Source organism: Megalobrama amblycephala, linkage group LG16 (genome assembly GCF_018812025.1).
Source record: "Megalobrama amblycephala isolate DHTTF-2021 linkage group LG16, ASM1881202v1, whole genome shotgun sequence".
Taxonomy (NCBI): Eukaryota; Metazoa; Chordata; class Actinopteri; order Cypriniformes; family Xenocyprididae; genus Megalobrama; species Megalobrama amblycephala.
Window position 1 is genome coordinate 6,884,440 of NC_063059.1, and position 12,434 is coordinate 6,896,873.

The 12,434-nt window shown below is 35.2% G+C and overlaps 1 protein-coding gene across 2 annotated transcripts; it reads left to right on the top strand.

Moving 5' to 3' along the window:
* Positions 1 to 24: 24 nt before the first annotated feature.
* On the top strand, positions 25 to 9,081 carry LOC125249190 (G protein-activated inward rectifier potassium channel 3-like). Of its 2 annotated transcripts, none has more exons than XM_048161422.1 (4): positions 25 to 375; positions 2,503 to 2,720; positions 5,235 to 6,450; positions 7,583 to 9,079. In XM_048161422.1, the coding sequence occupies exons 2-4, from the start codon at positions 2,556 to 2,558 to the stop codon at positions 7,930 to 7,932; spliced, it is 1,731 nt and encodes a 576-aa protein (XP_048017379.1). In that variant the 5' UTR covers positions 25 to 375; positions 2,503 to 2,555; the 3' UTR covers positions 7,933 to 9,079. The 2 variants fall into 2 exon arrangements, with proteins under 2 accessions (XP_048017379.1, XP_048017380.1); XM_048161423.1 differs by lacking the exon at positions 25 to 375 and adding an exon at positions 3,535 to 3,662 and having other exon boundaries at positions 2,586 to 2,720; positions 7,583 to 9,081.
* Positions 9,082 to 12,434: the final 3,353 nt, after the last annotated feature.

Genomic DNA, 12,434 nt, shown 5'->3' on the forward strand with positions numbered 1-12,434 from the left:
GTGAACTTATAAAGCAATGGAAATCACCTTCCTTGTAAATCAATGTCTAAAAATATCTTTATACAAGATTTATTTTTTTCTCTTAGCATATTAACATTAAATGATTTTGCTTATATCATATTTTCATCTTGTTTTTCAGTCTCAAAACAGTTTATAATCTGATAGAGAGCTAATCATGTTCATGATATGGATTCCAAGGGCGATATGACATTACTGATCTGTCTCTGCTTTAGTCTGTTGAGACACCTGGATTAAGATAAGCTGATCACGATTAACTTTGATGTCCACAGTCGAGACATCTAGGATGTTCTCAGTTCTCGCTTGTGAGACCTGCTGCCCAATGTCCAGTGCTGTTGCTGGAATCACACTACTTAGGTAAGACAAACTTCTTTCTTCGTGTGTTTTTCTTTGATAAGAAAAAGAAGTTAGCCTACATAAAATTCTCTATTTTTTTTTGAGCCGTGTAAAGGCGATGCAATAAGATTGTAGCGACAAGCAGTCCAAACGAGACGCGACAAAATCAATGAAAAATACAGCCAACCAGAAGAGCGAGAGTGCGGCCTCTATTGGGAAGCGCACCGCAGCACAATATATGGATATTTAGGCTAATAAAATTCATAAATATTACACAATTTAAACATTAAAGTACATCCTGAGTGACTGAAACAATCTTTGTCATAGAATACACTTGTTTTTTCACAATGAGTCGACATTTTGAACGTTCTTGTGCCCATTTATTTACTTTAATTGTCTGTGGTGAATTGTCCGTGGTTACGTTACTTTCAAATATATCGTGTATCGCGGCGTCGCGTTTGGACACTTTGTTGCATTTTATTTTTCAGAACAAGACAATTGTTCAAACATATTTTTCTGTTTTTTTTTTATGTCAAGGAGCACAGAATATGTTTTTGATTGATCACTGCAAAAAAAAAAAAAAGTTCGGCTCCACTTTATTAGGTGGCCTTAACTATTATCGCCACATAAAAAAGTACAATGTAGGCTACTTATTGGGTTCATATTGAATTGCAAAACACTTTTGCTGCTATTGAGGTGGGATACGGGTAAGTTTAAGGACAGGTTTGGTGGTATGGGTAGGTTTAAGGGTGGGTTAAGGAGTGGGTCAACAGTGTAGGCTAATTATAAATGTAATTACAGAAAGTAATTACAGATGTAATTACATGCAGATAATTTTTTAAATATAAGTACAATGTAAAAAAAAAAAATTATGTATACAATAAGTGCATTGTATCAAATTATTAATTTAAATGTAAGTACATAGTAGTTAAGGCCACCTAATATAAAGTGGCACCAAAAGTTCTTAGTCAAGTTTTTGTCTTTCTTTTTAAATCTTAAATCAAGGTACATTTAAGTCTTGATTTCTGAAAAAAAAAAATAATAATAATAATAATCAAATTGATTGAATAATCACATTGATTTTGAGCTTAAAACAAGAAAAAAAGTCTGTCAGTGTGATCAGAAAAATAAACTTCATCTAAAGGGAAAATAGCCTATGATTTGTCTGACTGCATTGGAGGATATTTTAAAGCATAAATTTGCTTAATTTTGATACGTTTTTTGAAAACAAGACGATACAGAAGTACAGAAGTAATTTTACTAAAAAATAAAGTAAATGTTTATTTTTAGATATTTCTAATGGAAAACAAAAACACTAAGCAAAACAGTTTGTTTGTTTTTTTGCAGTGATTAAAGGTATCTTTTATACAGCCAGGTTAAGGTTGCTCTGTGCCTGCACAAAATTCAGTGTAAAGATCAAATACTGGATAAAAGCTAAACAAGAAAACTATGCTGGCTGTGACCCAACTCATCCTCTATACACAATAAAAACGTTGGGTTATTTTATTAACCCAACATTTTTTAGTGAGTAGTATCAAAGTATACAGTTGCAGTGGCGTTAATGCATTTATCCCACCTCTGAGTGTAAAGACACCTAAATGCCACTTCAGAAGTGTTTCTGTGCCACCATTGCAGTGGAAATTTGGTAGTATTTTTACTTGATGTAGGTTTTTGCCTTTTAGCAGTCATCATCAAAAAAAAAAAAAAAAAAAAAAAATGCAGCCTCAGCAGCATTTATCAGTTCATAAACCCGCAAAACTACTAAAAAACGCAAGCAATCACAAGTTAAACCTTTGGTATGCCTTTGTCATCAGGGTAAAGGTTATTGGAGGCTCATGTAAGCATATTAATGTCTGTTTCCTGGTAGGAAATAAGACTCAATCCTGCTGATCAAGCAGATGAAGAAGCTTAGAGCTGTCTGGCTGCTTCCTATGAGCCCACCCTTCTTGGTTCGCATCCAGTGCATATATTTTCCTTTATAAATCATTTGACAAACATTTATTAAAAAAAAAAAAAAAAAAAAAAAACATTTTGTAAAATTGAAGTATTTCTCTAGCAATTAATTGCACTTAAACAGTGAAATTGTACGTACATTAACATTATTTCATACAATAGAGAAACATATGACAATCTCTTCTTTTTGGCTAGGTTTTGGAACCAGATTAACTTCCTTAGCATAAAGTAGTGCCATATTCAGAATCATGCTGAGTGGACAGGACAGAAGCGCTCCTGTCACAGATGGCAGAGGGACCTCAGGTGATGCCAGGAGCAGACCAGCAACAATCAACAATCTAAAGCCTAAATCCAGCTTTGTTGTGTTGAACAAACCTGGAGATGGAATACGCCACCAGATGTACACTTCCACAGTGGGTCAACACTCTCTCATAATGAAACATCACTTTTAGCTGTTGTCATCATTTACTCATTTACTCACTCTCACGTTGTTCCAAACATGACTTTCTTCTGTGGAAAGAAAGAACTAAGATATTTTTCAGTAAAAATGTCCCTTTTTTGGTAACACTTTACAATACGGGTGCACTAATATACATTAATTCGTGTTTAACTAATGCACAGATAATCATGTTTTAATGTATGACTCAATGAAGAACTAAACCATTAATTAATGATTACTGCATCAGCAACTAATAAAGTTTCTATATGATTAATAGATTAAGCAATATATTAATTGCTATTAATTAAATGTTTCATGATGTATTATTTCCTTAATAACATATTTTATTAACTAATAATGTAAGTTAATGTGTTAATTATCACGATGAGTTGAAGCCATGTACTTCAGATTCCAGTTGTCTGCTTTAATTAATCATTAGCTAATGATTTGCAAATGTATCATTATGTTATGACTTTACTTGTTGAGGCACATGTCTATTAACAGTAATCATTAATTAATGGTTTAGTTCTTCATGAGTCATACATTAAAATATGCACTAGTTAAGAATGAATTAATATTAGTGCACCAGCATTGTAAAGTGTTAATCCTTTTTTCATAAAATGAAAGTCAATGGGGTCCAATTTTGTTTTCAAACTATTTACGTTTTTTTAAACTGTAGAAAGAAAGATTATTATTATTATTATTGTTAATAGATTGTCATTATTTATGTTCCAAACAGGTTTGGAATATAAATAATGACAGAATTTTCTTTTCTTTTTTTGCGCCAGAGAACAAAATCAGTGGGTAAAATATATGTCTATTTCCTGCTGCTGGAATTCGATGGTTGAGATGACTGCAGAGATGGATTCCACATTGTGAGATGGACATAACTACTCCCATTATTTTCCGAGAAAAGGTCAAGAACGTAATAGTCAAGTGCAATATTGCAATCTATGTGCAGCACTGAGGGAACTTTCTAGAAATAGCAATTGAAAAAACACCAGGCTAGGCTAACACTAAGATAACTGAGAGAGCATCAAGGTCAGAGAACATGCAATGTGTTACTCCCAACACTGCCAATCAGCCATAAGATTAAGGAGAATAAATAGCCTTTGATGTCAGTTAACACATCACGGTTGAAGCCTCTTCATGCTTTGCAGCATTCAAACTTTGTATAATATATACAGTACAGTCCAAAAGTTTGGAACCACTAAGATTTTTAATGTTTTTAAAAGAAGTTTCGTCTGCTCACCAAGGCTACATTTATTTAATTAAAAATACAGTAAAAAACAGTAATATTGTGAAATATTATTACAATTTAAAATAACTGTGTACTATTTAAATATATTCGTTACTCCAGTCTTCAGTGTCACATGATCCTTCAGAAATCATTCTAATATGCTGATTTGCTGCTCAAGAAACATTTATGATTATTTTCAATGTTGAAAACAGTTGTGTACTTTTTTTTCAGGATTCCTCGATGAATAGAAAGTTCAAAAGAACAGCATTTATTTAGCTTCTGTAGCATTATACACTACCGTTCAAAAGTTTTGGGTCAGTAAGAATTTTTATTTTTATAACTCTTTTCTATTTGAATATATTTCACAAAGTAATTTATTCCTGTGATGGCAAAGCTGAATTTTCAGCATCGTTACTCCAGTCTTCAGTGTCACATGATATTCAGAAATCATTCTAATATGCTGATCTGCTGCTCAAGAAACATTTAATGTGTACAATTGTACAAAATATTTGTGTACAATATTTTTTTTCAGGATTATTTGATGAATAGAAAGTTCAAAAGAACAGTGTTTATCTGAAATCTAATCTTTTGTAACATTATAAATGTCTTTACTGCCACTTTTGATTGATTTAATGCATCCTTGCTGAATAAAAGTATTCATTTCTTTAATTTCTTTAAAAAAAAATAAAAATAAAAATTCTACCTGACCCCAAACTTTTGAACAGTAGTGTATAATGCTACAGAAGCTTTATATTTCAGATAAATGCTGTTCTTTTGAACTTTCTATTCATCAAGGAATCCTGAAAAAAAAAGTACACAACTGTTTTCAACATTGAAAATAATCATAAATGTTTATTGAGCAGCAAATCAGCATATTAGAATGATTTCTGAAGGATCATGTGACACTGAAGACTGGAGTAACGAATATATTTAAATAGTACACAGTTATTTTAAATTGTAATAATATTTCACAATATTACTGTTTTTTACTGTATTTTTAATTAAATAAATGTAGCCTTGGTGAGCAGACGAAACTTCTTTTAAAAACATAAAAAATCTTAGTGGTTCCAAACTTTTGGACTGTACTGTATATATATATATATATATATATATATATATATATATATGTATATATATATAAAAAATTCTGAGGCTTGACTGAATTCTTCAAAACTCCAGTACAATAATAAAAGTTGCTACAATGACATTTTCCACTGAAAATATTAATGTCATCATGTTCTTTTCCAGATACTCCCTCAGAGCAGTAATCAACCGTATTCAACAGGTGTTAATCCCCTTCCTTTGCCGGACATCATGACAAGCCAGGCTTCCAAACCATGCGTGTCCATGCGCCGCCACAAGAGCACCACAGATTTGCCATACAGCCCACAGCGTGGGTATGTCCGCGACCAGAGAACCTCTATCTGCGCCCCCACCGAGGCTGAGCTGGAGATGATGAGGCGTTGCTCCTTACGTGAGGCGAGCGTTCGTCCATGCTGCCGTCATGCTCTTAGCGTTCCCAACATGGCAAGCCAATGCACTAGCCCTCTGTGCAGCACCCCATCCCGCAGTGCCCTCGGCACTCCTGTACGGGATGTGGAGTGCAGTTCTAAAGCACGCAACAAGCTAATCGAGAACGAGAGCGCGCAGACTCCTACTTACCCCCCGGAGCTTCGCGAGCAGTGCCGCTACGTCTCCAAAGATGGGAAGTGTCGTGTAGACTTGGCATACATGGCCGAGAGAGAACGCTTCCTGGCTGACATCTTCACTTCATTTGTGGACCTTCAGTATAGATGGTTTCTCTTCGTGTTCATGATGTGCTATGCAGTCACATGGTTTATATTCGCAGGGCTTTATTCTCTAAATGCATTCCTGCGTGGAGATCTTGAAGTTCCTGCTGACACTGACGTGTGCTACCCCAACGTAGATGGATTTGTGTCAGCGCTGCTCTTCTCGGTGGAAACACAGAGGACTATTGGTTATGGCGCGCGCACAGTCTCGCCACGCTGCTACGAAGGTGTGTTTTTGGTCATGGCACAGTGCATTGTGGGATCCATGATCGATGCCCTCATGGTGGGCTGCATGTTCGTCAAGATTTCACGGCCCAAGAAACGCGCCGAAACGCTTCTTTTCAGTCGGACTTGTGTTGTGGCCAACCGTGATGACCGTCTCTGCCTTATGTTCCGACTTGGCGACCTGCGTGAGAGCCACATGGTGGATGCCAAAGTGCGTGCTAAACTCATCAAGTCTCGGCAGACGTCAGAAGGGGAATTCCTCCCGCTGGAGCAGTCTGAGATCGACCTGGGCTATGAGAGCGGCTCTGACCGTCTGTTTCTGGTGGAGCCACAGGTCATCCAACACACCATTGATTCCAGCAGTCCTTTCTGGGAACTTGGGCCGGAGCAGCTGAGGAAGCAACAGTTTGAGATTATTGTCATCTTGGAGGGCATTGTGGAAGCCACAGGTGTCTTTACAAACATATAGCCCACAGAGAAGTTGAGCAAGTGGGGAGTTTGAAACCAAGCAAATTATTAAAGCGCTATAGTATAGGAACAACAAATTAAATGTTACAAAAATGAAACATTGCCAATTAGCACATTTGTGAATCTTACAGAAACCTGTCAAGAACATATTTGGGTAGTGGTAAAGTAAATAGTAGTATTTGTATTTTAGTATTTATGTACTATTAGAGTATGTATTACTATTTTAAATTAACTTTTATTTTTATATTTCTAAGCTTTCATTTCAGTTTTAGTAATTTTGTTACCTTTTTATTAGTTTTACTTAAAGGAACACTCCACTTTTTTTTGAAAATAGGCTCAATTTCCAACTCCCCTAGAGTTAAACAGTTGAGTTTTACTGTTTTCAAATCCATTCAGCCGATCTCCGGGTTTGGCGGTACCACTTTTAGCATAGCTTAGCATAGTTCATTGAATCTGATTAGACCGTTAGCATCTTGCTCAAAAATAACTAAAGAGTTTCAATATTTTTCCTATTTAAAACTTGACTCTTCTGTAGTTACATCGTGTACTAAGACTGACGGAAAATGAAAAGTTGTGATTTTCTAGGCCGATATGGCTAGGAACTATACTCTCATTCTGGCGTAATAATCAAGGATCTAGAAAAACGGCCTAGAAAATCGCAACTTTTCATTTTCCGTCGGTCTTGGTACATGATGTAACAACAGAAGAGTCAAGTTTTAAATAGGAAAAATATTGAAACTCTTGGAGTGTTCCTTTAAACTTCAACTTATTTGTTTATTTTTGTTTTTTAAAGCTTCATCTAATCTTGATATTTTATTTCAGCTTTATTTCAGTAGTTTTAGTCAACAATTACTGGTTACAGCAAATGAGAATTTTGGGTGGATGGATGTATGATGAATTATCATGAGAGTGTTACAATTTAATGATTTAAAATAAATTAATTAAATAATCATGAGATTCTCAAACATTAAATAAAATCTAATCTACTGAAGTGGAGACTCAGCTCCAGTGATGTGATTTATTGCGATATAGTGCCATCTTGTGGTTAAACTTAACGTTACTATAATAAGACATAATGCTTTCTCAGATCGTTTGACAACTTTGTTTTGACAGGAATGATGTGCCAAGCAAAGACGTCCTACATTGAGTCTGAGATCGAATGGGGAGCCCGCTTTGAGCCGTGCATGACATTGGAGAAAGGGGCGTTTCGAGTCGACCTGAGACGGTTCCACAGAACATATCCGGTGCCTCTTCCGCCGTGCAGCGCGCAAGATGCGCACCACCTACAGAATTTGCAAGTGGGAGTAGAACTCCAGGAATCTCTCAAAGAGAGTATTAACTGGAAATTGGGTGTGGACGACCAAGAAGACGACACCGTGAAACCACCAGGAGCATGTACTTTCCCTATCCACAACATCCAGGAGGAGCGAGCGTCAGAAGTCAACGAATGCGATTCTTTGTAGTTGTTATGAGTGCGATTGTAACGCTCCACTATAGTTCATGCCAGGTCGAAATTACCACAATTACCAGATTCTGACCAGTAAAAAGGTTTGACGTCCTCTTGCAACTTGTAGGCTCTGAATTTTCTGAGAGAATTCCAAATTTTACCACGTGACTTTTAGCTAACGCTTCCCATTACATTATGAAAACGTTATTTCGGAATATTCTCAGAACCTTCAAAACGTTTTTCTTGGTTATGAAAACATTAAGGAATCTGTTTTATCATTTTGGAATTATTATTTCCAAGTATTATGAAAATGTTGTCTTTGAATGTTTTCTGAACCATCTGAATGAATCATGTTGTACAGGCTAAATAAAAAAAAATTGTGATAATGTTTTGATATTATTAAAGACCAGATAAGAACATTTGTTCATAATTTTGAGACAACCTTGATAGCATGTTACCCAAAGTTCTAGTATTCTAATGGATTCTTATGAAGTTTTCTGAAGAAAAAATCACGTACGAATGATAAAATAGTCTGTGCCATATACGATTTTCTTGAAATCTGTCAACTCTGACTGCCCAAAATCTGCAGACTGTAATTATTGGTAACAATCCTTCTCATGACTATAGTGACCTAAATTAAGTTTATAAACTGTACATTAAGAAAAGAAAAAAGAAAAAGGATAAATGTAATAGTGTGGAGGAGACCAATAGTTTCCACAAATAAGTATGTAATATTTTTCTAGAAATTCTTGTCTATGCTGATTTAAACAGAATAAATAAATATATTTTACACACAAGCACACACACACACACACACACACACAAAACATTGTTCCAGTATATTGTTTAACACTTGAAAAATATTTCCATATTGTTGGTGAAATGTTTGGTTATTTTTTGATGTACATATTTGCAGTAAGCTATGATAATCATCAAGGTGGGGTTCTAATGGTAAAGATTCTCGTCGCCAACAAAGAGGTCACATTCCACCCACCGTTGCCACCACACAGCAATGTTTTGCCAGTTGAGAGACTAACTTCTTTCTGTGCATTATTTGACCTGCTCTACAGCCCCTGCTGGTTGATACCGCAACTACACCATTAAGCATTTTCACCATTAAAGGGTTAGTTCACCCAAAAATGAAAATTATGTCATTTATTACTCACCCTCATGCCGTTCCACACCCGTAAGACCTTCGTTGATCTTCGGAACACAAATTAAGATATTTTAGTTGAAATCTGATGGCTCCGTGAGGCCTCCATAGCCAGCAATGACATTTCCTCTCTCAAGATCCATAAAGGTACTAAAAACATATTTAAATCAGTTCATGTGAGTACAGTGGTTCAATATTAATATTATAAAGCGCCGAGAATAATTTTTGGTGTGCCAAAAAAACAAAATAATGACTTATTTAGTGATGGCCGATTTCAAAACACTGCTTCAGGAAGCTTCAGAGCGTAATGAATCAGTGTATCGAATCATGATTTGGATTGCGTGTCAAACCGCTAAACTGCTGAAATCACATGACTTTGGCGCTCCGAATCGCTGATTCGTCACACTGATTCATTATGCCCCGAAGCTTCCTGAAGCAGTGTTTTGAAATCGGCCATCACAATATAAGTCATTATTTTGGGTTTTTTTGGAGCACCAAAAATATTCTCGTCACTTTATAATATTAATATTGAACCACTGTACTCACATGAACTGATTTAAATATGTTTTTAGTACCTTTATGGATCTTGAGAGAGGAAATGTCATTGCTCCCTATACAGGCCTCAAGGAGCCATTGGATTTCAACTAAAATATCTTAATTTGTGTTCTGAAGATGAACAAAGGTCTTACGGGTGTGGAACAACGTGACGGTGAGTAATAAATGACAGAATTTTCATTTTTGGGTGAACTAACCCTTTAATGGCCATTAAAACCTCTGCTCTTACGGCAGTTTTATTGATAATTTACTAGAAGCTTTTTATTTTAAAACCTGTCATAATTGTTGTAAATGAGAAATTTTTATTTGAATTCCAGCAAGGATAGAAATTTTGTGTTAATTCATCTTCTTTACAATAATAGTTATAAGTGCAGAAAGCAAAAACTATTAATTTATTTCAATCATGACTCTTGGAATTGATATAAACAGCATTTATTGATAAGAATGGAATGTACCTAAGTTTACTACTGGCATCTGCTACACTGCTGCTGGCATGAGTTAGAGGGTTAGTTCACCCAAAAATTAAAATCTTGTAATTTATTACTCACCCTCATGTCGTTCCACACCCGTAAAACCTTTGTTCAACTTCGGAACACAAATTAGGATTTTTTTTGATGAAATCTGATGGCTCAGTGAGGCCTGCACTGACAGCAAGATAATTACAGTTTTTTTCAATCAATTTGACAAATTTCTCCAAAGTAATGTACCTGCTCTCAAAACAGTTATCACAGTGATCTAAACACACTCTTACCTTAGCCAAAGTTCAACTTTACTGCAAAATAAAGCACTGCATTTTTTTCTACATTTATTAAAAGTAAATACTAACATCAAAACTACAGGCGTATTATCTATTGATTTTAGAACATTTTCAGTTGTAGATGTACAAATACACTAACGAGAATACAGGTTTATTGTAATGTTTTTCCAACAGGTTTTGTTATATGGGTCTTTGAGCAAATAAAGCTTCAAAATGGTATTTTTTAAAAAGTATTTAAAAACTGATGCATATTTTTGAGTCATGAACAATGTGTTTAAACAAGTTTCAGTTGTTACATAACATTTCAAAGTGTTTAAAGGGTTAGTTCACCCAAAACTGAAAATAATGTCATTAATTACTCACCCTCATGTCGTGCTCCACCCCTAAGACCTTTGTTCATCTTCAGAACACAAATTAAGATATTTTTGTTGAAATCCGATGGCTCGGTGAGGCCTCCATAGCCAGTAATGACATTTCCTCTCTCAAGATCAATAAATGTACTAAAAACATATTTAAATGAGTTCATGTGAGTACAGTGGTGCAATATTAATATTATAAAGCAACAAGAATTTTTTGGTGCACCAAAAAAAAATAAAAAATAACGACTTATTTAGTGATGGCCGATTTCAAAACACTGCATCAGAGTGTAATGAATCAGCGTGTCGAATCATGATTCGGATCACGCGTCAAACTGCTGAAATCACGTGACTTTGGTGAACCACTGATTCGACATGCTGATTCATAATGCTCCGATGCTTCCTGAAGCAGTGTTTTGAAATCTGCCATCACTATATAAGTCGTTATTTTGTTTTTTTTGGTGCACCAAAAATAGTTTTGTTGCTCTATAATATAAATATTGAATCACTGTACTCACATGAACTGATATAAATATGTTTATAGTACATTAATGGATCTATGCAGGCCTCACTGAGCCATCGGATTTCAACAAAAATATCTTAATTTGTGTTCTAAAGATTAACGAAGGTCTTACGGGTGTGGAACAGCATGAGGGTGAGTAATAAATGACAGAATTTTCATTTTTGGGTGAACTAACCCTTTAAGTTTTTTTTTTTTTTTTGTCAGGTGGTACAACCAAATATTTTTAAATACAGTATACCCACACATGAAATTAGCTGTTTTTATCAGTATTTCAGAGATATCTACAACCCTTTTCACTCTGCCACAATGATCTATTGGGTCCTCTGGATGTTGCAATACAGTATCAGGCTTAACTTTATTACCTTGTCAGTTGACAGTAAAATATTTGCAGTTGTGCCACCCTGAGATTTGATAATATACAAATTGCTGAGCAAAAGTTTTTCAATTATCTCAACAACTTTAAAACTACAGATATTTATAAAATGTGTTGGAACATTTATGCCAAAGTATTTTATCTTGAATTTCTTATAAACAAAAATAAAATTTGGGTGCTGAATCCAAAACCCCCCCATACCACTGAATTAGGGTAATTCTGATTTCATTTGAAATCCACCTCTCCTCCCACCCCTTCCACCCTGCTGTCCACTTTCACTATGTCCATGTCTTCTTACAATTTCTTACAATTTCTCTTGCTCTTTCCACTACACCAGTGCCCTCCACTGTACTCAGCTCTTCGCCAATCCTCCTTTTTTTCCTTCCTCCTCTCTCCTCATATACAGTATAATCTCCTTCTATATGTTCCACTCTTCATTTCCTTCTCATTACATCCCTTCCTCTACCCACACCACCACCTTTACATTTACACCTCTTTATTTCCCTCTTTTCTTGCAAATTTTCTTGCTCTATGCATACTTTCCCTTTTATATTTCCCCTATGACATAATGCAATTATGACAAATGTGTAAACAGATAGGAAAACTGAATTTCCTGTGTTGTGTGTATTATTAATCAAGCAGATATATTAGTTTGGGGTCTATTAAAAACACACCGAGTGCATCTGATAATATGACAATTACAAAGTGTCCAGATCACTGTGTTAACTGTTTTGAGAACAGTGATCCGAGTTTGGAGAAATATGTCAAATCGATTGAGAAAACTTTAACACTTTCAGATGC